At 40.8% G+C, this 22,066-nt stretch overlaps 1 protein-coding gene across 2 annotated transcripts in view; it reads left to right on the top strand.

Moving 5' to 3' along the window:
• The window catches only part of cunh8orf34 (chromosome unknown C8orf34 homolog), a 58,366-nt gene that overhangs the window by 24,875 nt on the left and 11,425 nt on the right, over positions 1-22,066 (top strand). For both annotated transcript variants that reach the window (XM_069151184.1, XM_069151181.1), the window contains exons 8-11: positions 8,597-8,732; positions 12,481-12,566; positions 12,673-12,746; positions 21,394-21,520. In XM_069151184.1, the coding sequence (XP_069007285.1) occupies positions 8,597-8,732; positions 12,481-12,566; positions 12,673-12,746; positions 21,394-21,520 (423 nt within the window). The remainder of the gene's footprint in view (positions 1-8,596; positions 8,733-12,480; positions 12,567-12,672; positions 12,747-21,393; positions 21,521-22,066) is intronic.

The following is a 22,066-nucleotide window of genomic DNA, read 5'->3' as shown; positions in this document are numbered from 1 at the left end:
CTCTTTGTGCTCTTTCATACAGGCAGAATAAAACAGGGACCGGTGCATGAGTCACAATACCTGTGTGTGGCTCATTTGAGTGTGATATATCTTCCTTGATCAAGTGCTGCCTACTGTAAAATACAATAGCCCAGGTTTTCATATATGAAACAGAGTAGTTGAGGGACGGTGAGCCATTTTGTTTTCACAGTCTTTACTGTCTTTGATACCCTGACATTGAAGTAAAAAGAGATCTATGTTACATCACTGATCACCTACTGCATATGTTGTCCACCACTTTCCTCTCAGTGTGATTAAGAGCTCAGCCTTTAAACTGGTGGAGGCCTGAACATTTACTTAGTCCTACTAAAGGACTTTTTAGGAATTACATATTTGTTGTGAATATTCAGGATACCCCTTTTGAAGTTCTTGCTATATATTTAGCTTTACTTGTTAGAATATAAATATTGTGGTGGTGGAAGACATATTGAGAATCTTCTTCTTTTTTTTTTTTTTAAATAAACATAAAAATACTTCATTAAAAACATACAATTTCAAGTTAAGTCCAACAGTGAAATGTACTTAAAGTATCCAATGTGTCAGGAAGATGAATACAACAATACTAACGAGATCTATATAATAATTTGTAAGCCCTCTTTTATGCTAATGGTTGGCATTGTTCATATGTCAGTTGCTCCTAATATGCAGCTTGTCATTGTCAATGAGAGTATGTTAACTAAAGAGTGCCTGGAGGCACACATTTATGTTCTACTTTGTTTTATACTGGAAAAATGTTGCCCTTTTTATACACTGTTAGGTAGTTTAAACAATGCGTTGTATTTTTTAAGCTAATTGCATAGCAGGGTTACTAAGAATTACCACAGTGTTGCGTCTGGAAAGTAGTCTAACAGCATAAAGCAACATAATATAAAAAAATTCTCAAGTAAAGTAAATGTACAGTACTTTTAGTTGCTTTCAAGGACTGTTAGGAACACTGTTAATGTCATTCCACTTGAAATAGTGGTATAACTTGCTGTACATCTAGCGTACATCTCGCATGTGTGGCAGTAACAACACCCACCACACACACACACACACACACACACACACACGCACGCACATACACAGACACAGACACACTCTCCAATCACCACCATTGCCTCCTTCAACCTTACCCAAACAACAAAAAGGCACAACAGTTGCCCTGGAAACCGTGTATACCAACAAAAACAAAGCAGTATCATTATGGTGCCTCGAGGGGGGAGATAGATGAGAACTTAGATGTAACGGGCACATGTTGCTTCAACACTAAATCTTTCACTTGAAGTACGAGCTTGAAAGGGCCGGGTTTACCTCTGATGGTGAAAAGAACGTCCCCCATTAAAAGTGTAACTGCGCCCAATTTGACGCCTGTAAAAATCTCCCCAGTGCAGAGGGATACGTTAATCGAAAGGCAAATTGCTGCGGTATAACAGCGGTATTACTGGAAACAATTACCAATAAGCAGGTAAACTGCTGCGATCATACCATAAATCTAGAGGTAGTCATTATGCAGAGTAGAGCCTAATATCAGCCGGCATACGTATCTCCTGTGTGTGTAAGCGCCTCAGATGAGCTCAGGAGATTATTTGCATGGAAGCGAGCTAAATAGATACAGTGATGTTGTATTATTGTGGCTGCCGTGGCCAGACTGAGGCAAAAGATGGTAGATAGGTGCACAAGTCAGCTGTAGATAGCGCCATTATCTAGAAAGACAGATAAGGGACTTGTGTGAATAGATGCATTGTGCTACTTTTAGTGAGTCGGCTGAAGACGTCACTGTTTTCTGGCTCCTGTCTGCTTCAAAATGAAGACTTAGCTGGGCAAATAGACCAATGAGTTATGACTTTGTTCTGTACTGGGGTTTAATAAGTAGTCAGTGTGTGTGTTCGTATGAGTAAATTCAAATGTCAAGCTGTATCTGTGTGTGAAGTGATATGAAGTGCACGCTGCTGTATCTATGTGTTTATCGCAAACAAGCAGGGAAACAAAGAGAGACTCTGAGCTCAAATGAGTAAATTGCTTGCATGGCGCTACCGACCACATTATTCCATCACTCATGTCTGTTTGCATTAATAGTTGTTTTTCTACAACTTTCTCTTCATGCGGTTCTTGTATAGGCACGTTTCTCTGTGATGGATCACTTCGAGTCGTGATTAACATTACTGTTTTGAACTGTAGGTGGCAGCCTTGATCCTGGCAGACAGATGTTCGGATGTTTTATTATTACATGGTACGAGTTAAAAAAGAAAAATCTTTCTCGAAGATCAAGTCGTATTAAAAAAAAAAAGAAAGAAGTCTGCAACATTTTAAAATAGTTTGAATAAAAGACCAATGAAGACTCTTTATCCAAGTCCAATTAATCAATACATCAAGCTGTGCTGTGTCTGCAGTGACGTCCTAATCCCAGCAATATTTGTGGTTAGAAAGTGAGTTAAAAGGTTTGCATCGAGGTCGGCGATAAGACTTTCCACAGGCCTCAAAGCTGTGATGTTACCCTGCTCGTGTGTCCCCATCTGATTCTGATCAGGCTTTTTTTGGTTTTTTTTTTTTTTTTACTGCTGCACTCGGAGCTGTGAGTGCTTGGGGCCTAACAGGCATACTTTAAGGCCAGGGAGGGAAAGGGCGGAGGGGGAGGTGGGGCGAGGGGGTGCCATTGAAAGCCAAGACATAATTATGAAATGTTAAGTTGGAATATTGTTTTTATTACAAAGCCAAACAAATGTGTCTCTGTCGCGAATCACATCAAAGATGTCTGTGTGACGACTAACCGCCGAGTGGAGGCGTCGTGCTCGAGGCTTTAATGAAACACAAATGCTGGGTTAGACGTGTGAGGGCAGCAGAAGTGTGAGGTCTGTAAGTGTCAGTGAATGTGTTGCTGCGAGCCTTTTTTATCTGTACGTCTGAGTATGCCGCTCGCACATGTGCGCCCCTGTGCGTGAGTGAGTGCAGGTTTCGACCGTACACCGTGAAGAGCAAGGCATCTGTCACGTACAGACTATTAATTAGAGCCCAGCGTTGTGTGGTTAAACGTCGTCGCTGCCCATGAAAGAATGGAAAATTAAATTATTTCACGTACATGAGCCACAATAACTCACAGCACTTGATGAAATGCCACGGATCTAACGCAGGACATGATGAAGTGTGTACATGCATGTCTCTCCTCTCCACGTGTGGGGTATAGTGCTTTAGATGATTCCACCCCACACATCTGTCAACGCATCATGTGAGAAGGTGTATATTATACGTGAAGCTTTTGCGCTAATTATGACTTTAGCTCTGTTTTTATTTATCCATGCGAAGAGACAGTCAGTCCGTCGCTATCTAAACAACATTAAATTACATGGAAACCTGGAGAGAAGAGCACACAAACACTTTATCTGCGCACTCTGCTCCGCTCCCTTCTGGCTTTTGGAGTGAGTGAGTGATTGCGTGGAATTCCTCATCGCTCAGGCCTTTTGTTGGGATTGCATCGCTTGAATAGTTTCCATTCCCCCCCCCCCGCAACTGCCCCCAGTTGCAGACCCATTTCTATTTATCCGCCTATGTCTCATCGTTAGACAGGGGGAGCACGCATGGCTGCCCCGGTGCCCAGGGAGTGAAACTGTGACGGGCTGACAAACGGGCGAGTGTGGACAGACGTTTGTTGTGTCTAGACGGAGGCCTCTGAGGCAGTCATGGTCTCAGGCTAAAATGGTCCCACGGGAGATGCACTGTAAACTTATGGTGGTATTGTGTGGGAGGCATGCTGGTCTCTATTGTGACCATGGAGAGTATGTGCATGTGTTTGTCATGAAGGAGAAATGAAACCTTATACACGCCAAATATAGGCTATATACTCAATATTCACTTTACTGTCTATGTTGGCATGGAATTGGGAATTTACATGTGAAAAAACAGCTAAGTCTAGGTTTAAAATTCAAGTACAAGTTTATTATACATTATTTGAATTGCTATTTTGAAACTTGGACAACGTAAAAACTTTAGAACTTTAATTTATCCTGCGACCACGTAACCTGCTTTCCTACCACAGCATGTAATATACTCATCAGTCCACTAGAGGGTACTGTGTCAGTGTGACGTTTTGTCTCACCTTGGTGTGAAAAGTAGGGTGCTTTAAGTTTATGGCACCAAAACTTACGTGGTTAGCGTAACAAAAAGGTCATAGTTTGTATTAAAGTAATTCATTTTACATAAGTAACATTTGTATGAATACCAAGTTACCTAACGCACGCTATGTAAGTTAAATATGTTACGTTATGTTTGGAACTTGGGTAAAAATCTGCGTTCCTCACAGACTTGAACACCAATCGTCTCAGTGAAATTCCTGTTTTTATTCGACCACTGCCACTCACACTTTTATCACTCTTTATACCGCTTAACACGGCCTCCTTATTCGACCCTATTCATGCATGCGTGTACTTTTGAAGTGAGGTGAGTCAAAACGTGACACTGATAGGGTATCCTCTGGTGGACTGATGGGTGTACTACACTCTTTGGTGTGATACTAGGCTGCATAATTTCCCTGAAAACCAATAAGTCCGTCCTAAAATAATGAAGATCATAGTCAGAATGTTCTTTGTCTGGACTAATGCTGTCGTATGCAGGCCTCCGGTCAGGATACAGTGTGAGCATATGCCTCTGAATACTTATATGTGCATATAAAACAAGTCATTTATAATGTTAACACCCAAACCCCATCCCACGAGACAAATATTCATCACTTTAGCACTCCATACACAAGACATTCCTCAGAGCCAGCGTTGTGTCAACACAGAAATCTGTCACCTCTCCTTCCCCAGTAGAAAGTTCAGACTTGGATTCAGCTTCAGGGCTGACAGGGCTGAGATTCAGGCTGCTGTCGTACAGATGAAGGGCCTGCAGGACCAAAATGAATGGCCATAGAGCAGCTACAATTGGGCAGTTGTTGGGCTTAAGGCTGTTTCAGTTCTGTGGTTCGGCTTTTAATTTTGCTGCTTTACTTATCTTTATCCACAAACATGCAGACACACACACACACACACACACACACACACACACACACACACACACACACACACACACACACACACACACACACACAAACCATAAAAATCTCTTCCATCTCCATTTGCAGCTGTATCTCCTGATATTGTTGGCAAATGCTGTCCTCTCCACTTTTTCTGCCAAAAGGAGCTTTGACAAGAGCATACTAAAGACACAACTGCATGTGCAGATCAACTTGTTTCAGAACAAAATGTTGTGACTCGTTGTTTCGGCTTCTGTTACATTTCATTCAGGCACGGTCTAATCTATTTTCTGAAGGAGATACACTCCCGACAAAAGCCATTGTTTTACTGTGACCATTGAGTATCTGACATTAGCTCTCTCTTCCCTCGGACACTGAGGTCTTTCTCGCCATTATTGTGTCATATTATCTTCACCAGAAGGAAACAAGCAGAAAAGACAAAGCAGGAGTTGAGGTGACAAGCAGCTGTGCACACTGAGGTCATGTTCTCTTTCGAGGTCAGACCCGGTCGCTGTTATTCTTTTGGTATTTCATGAAAGCTGCAGTCTCACAAGTGAAGGTTTCCAAGTGTCAAGTAATGATTTGTATCACAGGCGATGACCCAAAGAAAATCTGGCATGCCACATTAGTCAGTCACCAAAAAGAAGGGATAATAGCAAGAGGGGGAAGAAATGGGAATGGATGAAGACAAAATAGGAACAGGCTAAAGGCCTAAAATTGAGCATTTCCCACGACCAGAAAATTGCCCAAATCGCTGGTGGCTCTCTCTGTCCCCACTCCTCCAATGCATTCCATGATGAATAGGACATTTAATATTGCCCTGCTTAAGGGCATTACTGGAATGTAGCCTGTCTGTCCTCCTGGAAACACTAAAGCAGCACTTGCTCTCTGGCAGCCTGGATACAACCGACATGACAGAAGACACAAGATCTATGTCATGGAAGAAAATGAGGAAACTTACAGACTTAAATCGCAAATAAAATTTTAAAAAATTTAGTTGAAGATTTTAATGTAGGGAAAAATAGTTGAGAGTATGGCATGATAAAGTTTGTCATTTTGTTGGTGAGATGTTGATTCAGATGAATAAAAAGTTGTCACCTCTTATCAAACAAGTTGGAGAGGAGTAACACAGCACTTAGCCTGTTTAAAATAAAGTTTTATTAAAACCATGGGACATTAACAATGATTATTATTATTATTATTTTTAACATTGTTACCCTCTTGACAAGTTTTTACACCCACCCACTATGCCATCGATTTTAAACTTAGATATTTACTTATTGTACACATATTTTCAAAAATAGTTTTTTAAAACGCTAGATAAGATATTGTCGCTGTAGAGCCGTGTTCTCATCTGTTGACAAGACTAAGCATCTGAAGTAATGCTAGCAGCAAGAAGGAATCTTCAGTTCAGTCATGAATGACATTTTGATTTCATACTGATGTTAAATGAAAAGTTTGTTATAGTTATTATGGTTTATTCAGGGAGAGACACAAATGTCTGAACCAAAACTTCATACTAAATCCATCTCAAAGTTTTAGCGACATTTCCCCAAAAACGACAAATATTAGCCTCACTAGAGGAAATGCCAGCAGTTCACCGAAGCCGGTGGAATCCGGCGTCTTGAGACCAATGTCAGCCATTTTTGAATGGAAACTTGTTCATTGGCAACCGACGAACAAACAGACTGACGTTATCCGCAGGGGTTTAAAATGCAGACTATACGTGTGTTTTTTTTTTTTTTTTTTTTAATGTTTTTTTGCGTGTGCATTGAGGTTTGTGACTTAACTGAACTAAAAATCTATTAACTCTGAACTCTGCTTAGCATACTGTCGCAGGTTAGGATAGATTCACAGATAAGACGGAAGCACTGCTTTTAGCTGTCTCCTCAGAAGGATTTCCTGACACCCAAAGGAGACAGGAGACAGATGAGATTTTCTGGCTGTGTGCCACGCTGATGGATGGAGGGAGAGAGTTCTCATGAGCAAGTGTCATCCAATCTAATTCAGGTGATTAGTCATGCATTCTCCTCTTTCAAGGTGTGAGGCCCATTTTTTTCTCCCCCAAACCAGGGGCCAGGTAATGTGATTCCAAAGTGAAAAGTATCAATGTTGGTCTCAAATAACTAGACACACACGTACACAGAGAGTCAGGCACGTACTGTACTACATGTATAAAAGCAGAAACAATGACAGCCAGTGGCAATAATGTCCTGTATGTCCTGAAGGTAACCTCCCCCACTTCATTGGCAAAGCTCTTAAATTATTCTAGTCCGGGAATACCAGGATAAATATTATTATAGTGATCATTGAAAATGTTGATTTAACATTGAACAACATTTAAAAAGCCGGACCAGCACACTTAATCAAGTGAGAGTCCAAAACACCCGCTCACTACTCATTCTCACAGAAAGAACTGTAACACAGAAAGTGCTGCAATGTGTTTTATCTCATGTGGATGCATTCAAAACCAAAATAGTCTGGCCAATTCAGAGTCTCGCCTTTGATCCTAGGTTATATTAACGAACTGTTACAAGTCTCTGCTTTGCTACAGAAAACAGTGATTTGATATTCTTCTGTTTTACTGCTTTTCTCTTGTTACTGGTGTGACTGAAGCTTTCTTTCTAATGCTCTTACCGTGCTTACTAGAGAAATGTGTATCACGCTCTTTGTCTTGACGTTGAGAATTCAGATATGGTTGCTGCTGATTCTGTTCAGGCTGGAATCATTTCCAAATGTCAAACTTTCAATTGCTCCATGTGGACAGCATTTCACCTCCTAAGGAACAGCTGTATTTTGAGAAAAAGCAGATATCTTAGAAACGCAATGGACGGCAGACAAAAATAAAGTTTATTTATAGTGTATATTAGAAAAAAAACTGTAAAGGGCCTCTGCACCTGTTAACTCTGTGTTTGTGAGCATGTGTTAAAATGTCGCTGCTATAAGACACAGTAAGAGGATATTGTGAACAATGATGGCGTGTCTGATACATATGGACTTCTTTAGAGTCAGAGGGACGAGGGTCGATGTCTATGTCCTCAGAGACTGTTTGCTCTCGAGGACACAGAGAGAGATCAGACGAAACCCAGCTCTCCATCTCTCCATCTCCCGTCCCCTCCATCTCACTGCCAATTTTGTTTCTCGCTGACTACATTGTTCTTTGTCCCCTTCACCCTCAGCTTGTTAACGTATCCTTCCTGTTTCTTTGCTGCCGTGATGTGGTGTTGTCATCAACTCTGCGACATCATTCCTCATCACAAAAGGCTTTTGTGCTGATGAGGAACACTCACAAACTTCTAACGGTGTATATTTTTCTGGATGTGTGTGTGTGCGCAGGATGTACATGTGAGGGAGTGCAGCAGTAAGACTGAGGAATGTTTATTTACTCTGATGTGCTTGCTTGCTCCTTTAGATCTTAGCAGACTGTCATTACCGGGACATCATATTGACAAGGGACTGACCAAAGTATGATTAATGACTGTCCTTTGTGTGTGTCTCCTTTTCTCTCCATTTCCCTTGCTTTCCTGCTCCTTCCTCTGTCTCTCTGTCTGTCACTCGCTCTGCTCTCAGAGGACCTTGATGACCTGCGGATGGAGGGTGTGACAGGGCTGGCTCCATCCGGCAGCAAGTTCAGCCAGGGACGCAGCTCCTATCAGTCTGAACCACAGGCCAAAGTTACACTCAACATCTGCTCTAGGTGTGCCAGGTAAAGATTTCCACCTCCTCTTATATGACACAATGGAGAGAGATTGTGGACTTTGAACTCTAGATCGCTGTAGAGTCTGTTCTTGTTTGGATTTACTGGAATAATTTGACATTTTTGGAAATCCTTGTATTTGCCTTCTTGCCAAGAGTTAGATCAATACCACTCTCATAGCGGCCTGCTTAGCCTAGCATAAAGACTGGAAGCAGGTGTTTAGTGTACACGACAAGTTGCTGTTTTACAGGGATTTATGTTGAATTGCTGCACTCAGACAAGACACAGTTCAGCTTATAACACAGACATGAGAAAGATATATTAATCTCCTCATTAAACTATTGGAAGGAATGCAATTATAATACTTTTATCTCCAAAAATGTAAGAGATTTTTTTTCAACACTTTAGATGTGGCTATTACTGTAATCTATTTGTTTTTTCATTCTAACATCAAACTTTGTTCTTGTCCTGGGTCATGACTTCTCTCAGTGCCCCTCCCTCTATCCTCCTTGCCTGCATTTGTAGCAGAGAATGATATCACATCTTAAGTCTGTTCCGGTGCTGTTCGCTTTCACAAATCAGCTGTGGCGCAGATAATAGTCCCCATTATCACTCTTTCTCTCTTTATCACAGTTTTTCTCTTCTGACACATTTCCTGTTCCCCTTGATCCGCAGCATCAGTCTAGTTGCTCAGATTTCGGAGTTATGGGTGCAATACCATAGGCAGGTGTGGGCAGAGCTCTTCCTTGATGCCAGTCAAAGATAAACGGGTATCTTCTTTGACTAGACGCCAGGCACACATCTGCCTGCACAGCCTCCACTGTTTGGGTTTTGGTATTTGTTTGTTTCCTACTCTTCTTTCACTCGTGCAGCTTATTGGCGTTGTTCCACACACAGGCTGCGGGATGTTGTCAAAGGTTCTGCAGGAGGATGAATGGTATCGCTGGACTTTTGTTAGCAGTTTATCGACCTGGCCATTGTTTAGACCTTTTGTCCTCTGGTTGAATCAGTGGCAGAGCAGAGGAGCATTTCTATGTGAAGTAATTTTTTTGTTAATTCTTGGAGGGTTTTTTTCGTGACTGAAATATCAGACATCTGTTCTCCCTTTCTGTCTTCTCTCCTTCTGGTTCAGGCCAAATTCTTGCTTCATCCTCTTTACCGTGACCACCAACTCTTCCCCAAAGTTTTATTGGTGAAGTAGTCGTGACCTCTCATGGTAATTCTTTGGGTAGTGTGAGAGTCATAAACAGATCAGTAAGCTGGAAAAGTGTTGCACGCTTTGTGATGTTCTGAAAACTCAGAGTTCTGAGATCAGGGTTGTGCAGGAGTTCAAGCATGCAAAGACACAGCTACTCACGGAGCCACACATAAAACATGTGCATGCATGCCCTTGCACACATACATGCAGGGGGCCATGAAGAGAGGATAGCAGAGGCAGAGGTCAGGGAGCAGTTTGGAGAGGGACAACCCTGGCAGTGATTTTATGCTGTGTGCATTAGCACTGTGTCTTAATGGGATTCCCAGAAACACCTTTCAAACAGTATGGGGCCCGTCTTTAAATTCAGAATACTAACACGTGTGGCCTTGTGCTTCACACCAGCAGACAGTGCTACTTTACAGATGTGACCTTACACTTAGGCTGAAGTTTTAAACTTACGGATTGTCTGGTATTAAGAAGTAGTTTCTGTCCAGTATTATGTAACACTCACAGAGATAGTTGAGGGCTGCTTGGCTCTGTGTGGAACTGTGAACACTGGCCTGTTAGACAAGCATTCCTCACATACCCGTCACCCCTCAGGCAAACACATTAGAATTCAGCTCCTTTTTTTTTTTCTACCAATAAGCTCTTCTAGGTCCGAGCGGTCCATCACTGTGTGCGTTGACTCCGTCCAATCATCTAAGGAAACGAGACTGAACCACTTTGCTCTACCATGTACCACCCAAAGCCAAGAAAAGGTGACGCTTACTTTCACACCCAAAGCGTGAAGGCGACAGCTCTGTTCCTCCCTAGCAAGGTTTTATTAATTTCCAGAGGCACGCCTGAACGTTGCTGCATACTCAAGATCCATTTAATAACTGCTGTTCTAAAGACTAAAGACATAATTGGATTATACTAATATGATACTGTAACAGACACATTTATACCAATAGCTATTTTTTTAATTGAGACAAAATTTAAACATTGCCTGGCAGTAATACTTTTAAGATTGAACTGAGTGATCCCAGCCTCGTGAGACACCTTCCTCGGCCACTGTCCTTTTCCTTCCCTCCTGACCAGACACTGTCCACACCACCACGCAGTCCAGTCAGCTTGTGTGGCTCCCTAACCAGCAGTGGCAGGTCAGGAAACACACTGCTTCCTCTGGCTCTCTGCTGGTTGGTTGAAGTGTAAAGTGCCGTGTGGCCTGTGTGTTGTGGCCACGTCTCTGTCTTTTGGGCTACAGCTGTGGTCACGCCAACATTTCATCCAAACTCCCTCTTGCGCCCGATCAGTTCCGTTAATGGCTATGTACTCCCGCCACAAAATCTCCTGTGTGCAAACGCATCCCAGATCTTCCATCTACATACTCTGGGGAAGCCGGCAGTGCGGTCCTAGGAAATGGATAGATCTCCACAAACCTCTTTTGGGCTTGTAGTTCTCATTAAATTAATTGCTTTCATATCAGGAATGTACAGAGGGGAATCGTAGCAGAGACTTGCGGCTATGAGCAGCTTTTATTCAGAGAATAGGAAGGCCTTGTGATAGTCATCCTCGGTACTTTTAATGGTCTTATAAAGGCCATTAAAGAGAGGGGGAGACAAGGAAAGACACAGAATATACTCAAAGAAAAAGCTGTGTTCTGCTTTTATCCTCATTGTAGAGGTAGAAACCAAGAGGCCTTACGGCTTGGAATGCAGCTGCGCTATAAAAGCACAGGCATCGCCTTCCTTGGTCTTCAGCTAATGGTTGCACTGATGACATGGAAATAGCATGCAGTGAAAACATTTTGAGCTTAAGTAGTGTGTAATTACAGTTAATATGTCAATGATTTACAGTTGTTGAAATATGCCATAGAAAAATAATTGGGTTTAATTCTATAGTGTAGTGTTAGAGTGTGTGAAGAGTATGCAGTGAAAAGTCATCCTTATCTTCCCCCTGAAAAAGCAGTTCAGTCACTGTTTGTCTTTCACCCACAGTATACTTTACTATCTTAGGGAAACTTAAATCTTTTAGTACCTTAAGGAGGCCGCTAAATCTCTCAGACCCACTTCCATTTCAGTCCAAACAAATATCTTTGAAAAAGCTTATAGGGGCTTGGAACACATTACGATAAAGAACAGTGATCGAATGATTTAACGGGAAACAGAATCTGTGTGCCTTTTTATTTTTTCAGTAAGCAGAGTGACGCTGCTTCTGTCCATGCACACTATATCTTGAAGTGCTTCACGACAGTTTTTAGATTTAATTTCAGCAGGAAGAAAAAACTACGATGAGAAGACAAGATTTGTGCCTCAAAAATGACCCCCGTGTTCCTCCGTTTTTACCATCCTAGGTTGCGCTGACGAAGAAGATAAACTCTCTAAACACTTCCTCTTTGTCTCATCACCTCAGACTGATACAGACTTGTTTGTCTTTTCATGATCTGATATTCAGTTTCCAAACATGCATTGCAGTGTTGTGGCTGAAAAATGCTGATTTCTGAGATTGTTTTTACATGCTCCCCCACCAGTGTATTCAGCAGTGTACAGTACAGTATGTCTTGCGTGTTGTTTCTAGGTTGCAAGGAGACACTCTATCAGACAACAGATCTGAAGAGGAGCACAGGCCTCACATATCTGAACAAGCTGTGCCGGATATCTCCTGTAAGTTGCACAACAATGTTTTTTAATGTGTCTTTGCACACTTTTGTGGTCTCACACTCTGCTCTATCCTTCCTTTTCCCTTGTTTGTGTGTATTGTCTGATGCAGCTCCATTGCCTGGGGTGGACACCGTGGCGGGACGACTGCAGGAATGCGAGGCCTTATCTCAAGTGTCGGGCTCTGTAAGTGTCCTCCCTACATCCATCACCAAACAATTAAGATCACTTTACAGCCATCAATTACCACGTCGCTTTCTCCTCCTCAGCTTCTATTGTCTGAGTGTGAGCGAAAACCACCTCAAGCCTCTTGTTAACACAATAAGAACCAAGCAAAACCGATCCATCTTTATGTGGGCATTTCATCATACACAACAGTTGATGGTGCTAAAAAAGTGATGGCCCAATTAGAAATCTCCCCATATCACTTTGCTTAGCTCTTAGGGCACTTGTGGGCAATCTGAAAGGAATAAATGAAAAGAATATCAAATGGCACAACAATTGAGGCTGATTCTGTTGTTTTATACAATAGATCCAAATATTTAAGGGTAATGAGAGTACATAAAGTTTCCTTCAATAGAAGGGTTACGTGATAAACCTCACATGCTTCAGGGAAGAAATCTATAGCCTAACGTGGCACACACCAGACTCCGACAAAGGCAGACACCCTCACATGCTGTTAATAAAGCGCTCAGCTAAGACGCCGGTACCTTTGTGTAATTACCTTCCAAAAAAGCCAATACCTTTTTTTTTTTTTTTTTTATAATCGCCCAATCTCAAGTGTTAGACCAGGCTTTTTACGGCATTTTTTTTAAAGAAAGAAAGGGGTTTGGAGCCAAGGCATTGCTCCGTGTGTGGAGCAGATGCAGAGAGGCTCCACACTAACTGGGAGCAGACTTTTAGAGACTGAAGGACCAAAGCAGTCGTCGGAGGTCTGATGGATTAGGCCCAATACAAGAGCCACCATCCTGAAATTAGAGACACGATTACCCCGACATTATGCCATTCTTACACTCATTCTCTTACTTTGATATATGTAGCGTAGACTTGAAGGGAATTTGCCCAATAAGTTTGATCCCGATAGAACAAAAAATTGTAGTTGTTAAATTTGACTGATAAATGCTTTTCTGCCCCTCTGACCTGTGGGGTACCAAATAGGCTCCAATTCTGTTTTTATTATATATACTGCCTCTTGGGTTCTATCTTTAAAACACACAATCACTTCTATGCCGATGATACTCAGATATACCTACCACTGAAACTTGACTCTGTTTCATCTATAAATTCTTCAGTTAGTAGCTTGGCTGATGTTAAAACTTGGCTTTCTCAAAATCTTCTCAATCTCAAAGAAGATAAAACTGAGATTTTGATATTCGGTCCCTCTCGTCTACCAGCAGTGTCACTTGATGATATTTCCTTTTCTCTCTGCCCCATGACACCGCTGGCACGGAGGCAAACAAAATGTTGCAGGTGAAAATCTGAGGCTTGACCACAACCAATACCAAAAAAATCCATGCATATAGATCTCAGAGTTGATCTTTTGTGCTTCCAGCTTTATCTGCTTTCTCTCCTGACCTTCACAGTCCGCTACTAGTTTGTAGCTGCTTGTACCAGGGGATTAAACACTCCATCTCTCCACTACACTACATCTTCAGAGGTTAAGCCTTGTCTGGCACACTAAAGAGCAATTTACTAATGTGGCCCATATGGAAACTGCAAGTGCAAACATGTCCTGTCACCTACTGTAGCTTCATGTGGTTGTTTTGGGCTTAATTGCTTATGTTTGGCTCTCTTTGAAAGCCAAATGCAATTTGTAATAGCTTGTAAGTTTAACCGGCCCTTTGGGAGCTTGTGGGCCACAATCGCTAAACAGTATGGAAAAGTGAAATGCTTTTATGAGCCTTGTTTTGCGCTGAAGTCATACAGAATGAGAAATAACTAATTAACTTTAAGGTTTTGTTGCAATTGTTTTACAAAACCTCCTCATGCAATCCTCATATAGCCACATACACTAATATATAACTGTATATACTGTAAAAGTGAGAACACAGGTGTTCCCTGGATTGGTCCAGTTGTTTTTTCACATGTTGCAGTGATCATTAATGTTAAAGAAAAGATGCATGTAGTTTATTTCTAAATTTAAAAGTTAGAAGTCACGTTGCTATTTTTAGTATATTAATGACTGTCCATAAATAAAGTATGCCTTGTTTTGCAGACTACCCTGGTTAGGGCAATAAATGCCTGGTGATGTTGGAAAGTAAACACTGTTAATGGTTATCATTATTAGTCTGACAGGCCCCCTGCCTGCACCAGCTCCTTTAGGTGATAATTGCCCCATAAAGACAAATACTTTCCTCAAGCAATAGCTGGAGCAAATTCCCCAAGAAATTATTCTACAGTTTCCTTTGTAAGTGTTAAGTGATATGTTTTAATCAAATTTGAGCTCTGAGTGGTATGGGTGTTACCATCATAAAATCTGCCAAGGGAAACTGTTCATTTGTATGGTAGAAATAAGATAATTAGTGTGATGCAATGCTATGAGCATAATACTAAGCAGAACCGTTATGATGGTTTATTTTTGTTTCCAGGGGAACTTTGGCAGAGCTTAACTTGATACACTGTATGACTTTTTATATTTGGCACCAGTCTGCTCCACACACCTCCACAGTTATGCATGCATGGTTATCCTCTGAGAAATCCCTTTGCATAGGTACCTCCAGTGCTGTTTTATTCCTCCCAAAGCTTTGTTTAGGATTTTCAGATTTTCCGTTTCCCTTCATTTGTTGTGTGCCCTAAATTACTATTAGGGCTCACTGAAGAAGAGTGATGCTGACTTTTCTGTTGGTGGATTTGTTCTTTCATATTGAGTTTTTTATACACCTAGATTCATGTTACAATTCTAATTACCACATTAATTTGCATTGATTTAATTATTTTTTTCACTTAAATTTAATAAAGTTATATTCTAAATTATTTTTATGCACCGTGAAGTCTCAATCAGATATGCGCTCTGCTTTGACTCTGCAATCTATGCACCTTAATAGACTAATATATCACGTTGGCTGAGAGTACTACAGAGGGCCTTGACACAAATATACTACTTTTAGCTGCTCCACATGCTAATTATTCAGAATAACAGAATTGTATTTGAAATCGTCACAAGAAATACTCTTAAAAAAAGATGTCATGCATACAAAAAATGAATCATCTTCCATGAACCATAATTGGACCATATCTGGGATGGCACACTGATTTTATACCTTCTGCTTAATATTGTATAAATGTTTTATTTTTTTGTTTAGTTTAGTTTAGTTTAAAGACTATAATTCCAATCTGGCTCCAATTCAACACGTTCTATCTGAAGAATATGATCTGCTGTAAAGAGTCCTCTCATTTGCCCTCTTCCAGTTTGTACTTCCTGTATGCTTCTATTGACAAAAAGCTTTGTTAGTTGTTCTTCCATGGCTGAAGGATAAACAGTATGTCATGTAATCGGACTTTAGAATTCTTGAATAAAAGCCTAACTGTGTTATTGTCAATATCCTGTTTGCTTTTGGCTGTGGTTGGGCCGGTGAGCCTCTGAGCCGCTCACACAAGCCCATAAAATCCATTAGGTGATTCTGCTGTGAGCCAAAACAGTGTGAATTCATAAAAAAAAATTGTGTTATCCCTCATATCATATATCCTCCCTTACCTTTGCAAGATAGACAGGGTTACAATAGCAAAGTGAGCTGTTTAGAAAACATACAACATGTCTTGTTTCCTCCAGTAAAGCTTAATAGACCCATTCATTTGAGGATTTGAGTATGACAGGATTATGGATTTTTGTTTCTTTACCTTTGCACTTTAGTTGATACTGTTGATCTCTTAACCCAGGATTATATAGATAATGCTTGTCTGCATTACAGCATGCAACGCAACATGTTAAACAACCAAATCAATGGCCTATGATCATCTCTTTCTGCTTCTTTGAAGGGTGGATAATCAGTAGAGTCCAAAGCTTTGCTGTTTGGTTCGGGTCAAAATAGCCCATTACTACTACACTCAGGGTTCTCCATCTCTCACATGTGCAAATAAAATCCTTGTGCTGATAAAGTCTTATTTGCCAGGAGTTTAGAATTTTCTCTTCTTCACTGAGACTTTGACCTATCTTACACCTGAGTCCATAAAACAAACTACTGGCTTGGTCGTCATTGGTCTTTGCTTCTTTCTGAGTTTACCTTTTTGGACTTTTCTGGGATTTCAAAAAAATGGTGTGTAAACTGAGCTCATTATATATACAGTAGTCTGGCTTTATGTAGCTTAGCCTGGCTTACTGACTTTTTAAGTCACATTTCGTCCTCGCTATGAAAAGGATACAATTTTACCTTTAAGTCTGGATATAGACTTGCTTCAAACTACGTGGTCGTGAGCATTGGTTGCACATGTCCTCAGAAATTAATGCAACATGTCTGTAAGATGCACTATACGTATGACCTGACAGGGTTAGGGAACTGCAAAACTAAATGGAAACAAGTTGGAGAGTGTTAGGTCAGTGCACGGCGGAATATGACGGAAATACGTAGTGGGGATGATGCCGATGGCGTGGTTAGTCCCATGTGATCTCAGAATCAGCAAAGTAGTGACCCCTTTCATTGTCACCATGTTTATTGTGTACATCAGGCAAATCCAGATGTTCTAAATATATCATTGTTTCTCTGATGTGGCCTCGAGTGGAGCCCTCCAATAACACTCAGAGTACAGAGGCAAGTGTATGACCAATAATGTTTCAACGCTAACGGTTGTCAACGCAAATGCGTGGTTCAAAAGCAAGTATACCTCCAGCCTTAAAAGGCAGAAGCTCGTAAGATATTAAGAGGTCTACAAAGATGTCTCTTTATATTAAATCTTATCAGCTTTTATCCCCCCAAAAAAGACCTAATAAGCCAAATAATGCTGAACAGAACAGAACGGAGAGATGTTGCTCACCTATGTGTCTCTGTGTTGTTGATACACGGTCCTATGTGTGTTGTGTGTGTGTATTGGTCCCTATGCAACTCGGCCTGACCACAACAAAAGTCAATCAATTGTGTTTTGCAAAGCCAGCAGTACGCTCCAACCTCCAACCCAGCCCTACCGTATCTGAGGTCTGTGACTGCATGCACACATCCCAAACGGTCCTTGTTGTGTGGGGGGCAATGTTGGACCAAACCCCAGTTTGTGGTGATTATTACTGCTGACCACACACGTATAGCGACACACATGCAGGCTATAAAATATTTAACTCTAGACTTCCATCTTCTCTCTTTCTGTCTTGTTTGCTCTCAACATGGAATCAATTTCGCAAGAAACAAGATCCATGTTTGTTGGTTACAAAGAAGCATCACCAGAGGGGTTTCCCCCTTTTCTCTTTCAGGTTTTTTTTAGGTCCTGTCATAGTGGGAGGGAGATTATACAAGCTGGGTTTTGCGCCACCGACATTAATATACTATATAAGTCATTTCAAAATCATAGCCAGTCTTTATTTTGGAGATGAAAAGGCATTCCTTCTCGTCTCTTTGCCTGTAGATTAAAGCATCCAATCTAAGTGAGCATCAAAACAAAGGGAAAAAAAAAACGTTGACTCATTTGCGCTAATGTCATTCTGATAAGGACAATTGCTGCTTTAAACCATTGTAAACTGAAAACACTTTTCATCACTGCATTGTGTTTTTTTTAGTATGTAATCAAGTTCTTTTTTTTTTCTTTTTCTTTTTTGCCTCTATCCTGCAAACCGTTTTGTGTTTTTTCCATGATCTTATTTATATGCATTTTTTTGTAGATTGTACATGTTGACGTCTTCCAGGGGAGTGTAACTATGTATGCCTTCACCAAAATGTATGACACAACAGCCATATTTTGAAGGTAATGTCTGTTTATTTATTGATGTTATCTGAGGAGGCCAGTTGTTCACAGACTCAGTAGATGCTGTTTTTTCTTGGGTCTCGGGGACTGTAGAGCGCCTCCAACTCTCCAGTCCCCTGGATAAACTGTGTGGCCCTGATTACAGTTGACAGGAGCTTTAGAGCCACTGCAGATGTTGTACTGTGGATGTTGCTTACAATATTAATCTATATCATGTGCTCTTAAGAAGTGAGGCTGTTTTATTTTTTAAAGGCACCGCGATAAATTGGATTTTAAATGTAATCAACGTGAAATCTGGAAATAATTGTAGCTGCAACGCCTTAAAATGTAATGATTTAGCCTCCGATAAATATTATGAAAATGCTTGGGACATTTAAAGTAGGAGTCTGTTGGTGGCCTTGTTTGCAGAGCTGAGAAGACCCAGAGCGAGCGGAGGACTACATGATGTCATGCTGTTGGATTTGAGGAGATACCACTAAAGAGAAAGAAATAAAGCTGGGGAGGGGATTCAGTTGTAATGTTCAACTCGCCGTTGCTGCTTTATGAGGGCTGTAATTAAGGATTGGCTTGTGGTGTTGTGGTTCCACTGCCACGGAACGCCTCATGTATCTGACAGGCGCAAAGATCAATGCTGTGGACCCTGGGAATAATGCTCTGTCATTTATCAGAGGACAGCAGCTCCCCTTGTTTTTCACTTTACCTCCTCTTTGAAGATGCAGTTTTGTCCACTTTGAAGAGCTGAAAATGGGTAACTTGTTACAGTGTGGAGCAAAACTGAGTACACCCCTGTGCAACATTATGAAAATTTCAAATGATTCAAAACCGCATTGTCTTGCTGGAATTATTTTATTTCTAAGATTTATGAAGAGTATTTGATGTTACTGTAGGCATAATTATAAACAACCTGATTTGGAAGATTTAGAATATGATCTTAAAAGTGCAACCCCAATGCAACAAAACTGAGTACTCCCTTCATTAATGACACTCTTTTGGTTTTTAATAGTTTGTATATCTGCTATTATTTTTTATGGTTGATACCAGTCTTTCACAATACCATTCTTCACAGATTATTCTTTTCAGTTGCTCTTTGCTTGAGGGATTTTCTTGCATTACTTTCTACTTTAAAATACTCTGAAGGTGTTCTGTCAGATTCAAGTCAGATGAGACAGGTCATCATTTAAAAAAAAAAAAAAATCTTTTGTAAACTCTTGTGTGATTGTGTTTGGGATCGTTGTCATTTTGGAAAATTCCACTTTTGTCAAGTTTCTTGATGTGAAGAGTCATCTTCCTACTGCCAAAGGTACAGCCTAAAGTCACTTATTTTGTCCTGACAAACCATCCCCAAAAAAGATGATCAGTTTGTAATCATAAAGGAAACAGAAAATATTTATATTTAAGAAGCTGGAATTATAGAATTTTAGAATTTTTTTTCATTAAAAAACAACTCAAAACAATTAATTTATTATCAAAATGGATGATCATCAGTTGCAGTTTTACAAACTTGCATTCATAGCGACATCTACATCATCTCCCCTACACCTTCAGCACCCATGCTGCCACATATCAGAACCTCCATGTTTCCTGCAGACACTGTGGCAGCCCTGAACATGTCCAGGGCAAACAAGCCGGACCCCATCTGATCCAAACTAATGTATTTTGGATTCATGGAACCAAAGAATGTGCTTCCGATTCATCAGGTTTCTTTTCACCGGGTTTGACAAAGTTGAATCTTTTCTAATCTTGCCACCGTGTTGTACCAGATACACCCAGGAAAAAAAAAAACGTTTAAAGTTGTGTTCTCAAGTTTTCATTTATAACCTTGTTCATGCAATTAGCTTCTACATACAAGTACATGTGGAATCAGTTTTGTTGCAGTGATCTCAGATGTACCCATTTTTTGTTGTACGTAGTCTCTCTAATCAGTTGTCATACTCAAGATCAATTATCTTCAACATAAAAATAATTCAGTTACTGTAAGATGATTACATTTTGAATCATTTCATATTTCAGTGATGTTACACAGGGGTGTAATCAGTTTTGCTGTACTTTGTGAATCCCATGATTGTCTTTGAATATTGTTGGAAGACGGCACTGTATGTATATCACCAGATGTCCCAGAACCTTACTCTGTGTCAGCACTTTGTCAAGTCAGCTCTGTCTCTTATTAAGTGCTTAGCACATCAAATGATGTAAGTGCTGGCATCGGAGGTATCATAACTTATCTAGTGTAGACCAAATTTGTATGAGGTGGAATTATGGCTGACAGATTTTATTTCTCACCTGTGCTTGTAGCTCATGTGCACTCGTTCCATTGGTTTAACAGATCATCTGGCCACTTGTGTCCTATCAAAGGAATAAATAGGAGGATTAGGCATTCTGCCATTTACAGGACTTGGCAAAGCAGCGGACTGTCTAACAGGTCCCTTTCCAAATCATACACTTGGCCAGGAATGGTTGGAGCAAAGCAGCAACTACACTGTATAAGTGATCCAGTCTGCTGTTTTAGCCTGATTTCTTTTTCTTTCATATGCTTTGGAATATGATCATCTTTATTTTTGTAAAATACCAACTCTTCAAAATGGCTGATTTATTGCTCCTTAACTGCCAGTGCAAGATTTGCTGCTGCCAGGCTCTTTGCCAACAGACTGGTGCGCCTACAAGCTCCTATAGATTTACTGATAGTTATACAAAAATGTCCTGAACCACTACTGACTGTCTCGTGCCTCACATTCACTTAACAGAGTGCACTCCGTGCTGTGTGCTTTCATCTACACTTGCTGTGGTTTCTTGTGTTTTTCTAAAGCCCATAAAATAATAATTGCCTCTTTCTTTCCAGCAGATATGGCTGAGATATTTCCAGCAATAGCTGAAAATTATATAAAGAGTTAATTGAAGGGTCTTTCTTCTAATGTGACTTTCTCCCTTTTTTTCTGTTCTCCTCGCTAACTAGCGTCAGGCTGTCTGGGAGGCTGATCTGAAGGCTGTGAGAGGTGGGAGCTCTGTCGGGCAGACGGGCCTGCTACTGGGCGACTCCCTCTTTTCTAAAGAGCTGGAGAACATGGGCAAACAGCTCGCTGGTAGGCACTTCTGTGTACGTTTGTGTGTTTACAGTACATGTGTGTAGTCTGCTTTGACTTGGTGCCGACAGTATATGAGTTTGTCTGTGTATCTGACAGTAGCTGTAATGATGAATTGAAAGGGTAAGTCTGATCAAATACTTTCTTTGCATAGAGAATATAGTCTACACTCACCAAATGTACACGTGGGTGCGCGCGCGCGCACACACACACACACACACACACACACACACACACACACACACACACACACACACACAGTTTGAGCTATAGAAACTTAATGAAATTGAAAGAGGTTTAGATAGGACGTGAGGAGTGCCAAAAGCAGCCAAAGAATGCACTGCTTTTGACTGAAGGATTTACTTGGTTAATTAAAAACTAATCTTCCTGCTACAATGTGTCAAAACTAAATAGAAGAACTAATTCAAATAATTTCCACATGCCAGGACTTCATCTTAGCTCCACTGTTGACTGGTTAAATCAATAAACTCTCTCCAGCTCTGCTGAGTCATTTGGAGCCGGTCGAAGCCCGACTGCTCTGGAGTC

Source organism: Embiotoca jacksoni, unplaced genomic scaffold (assembly GCF_022577435.1).
Source record: "Embiotoca jacksoni isolate LCO1_2020_lvr unplaced genomic scaffold, fEmbJac1.0.p SCAF_17, whole genome shotgun sequence".
Classification (NCBI taxonomy): domain Eukaryota; kingdom Metazoa; phylum Chordata; class Actinopteri; family Embiotocidae; genus Embiotoca; species Embiotoca jacksoni.
This window is presented reverse-complemented; position numbering and strand designations above follow the sequence as displayed.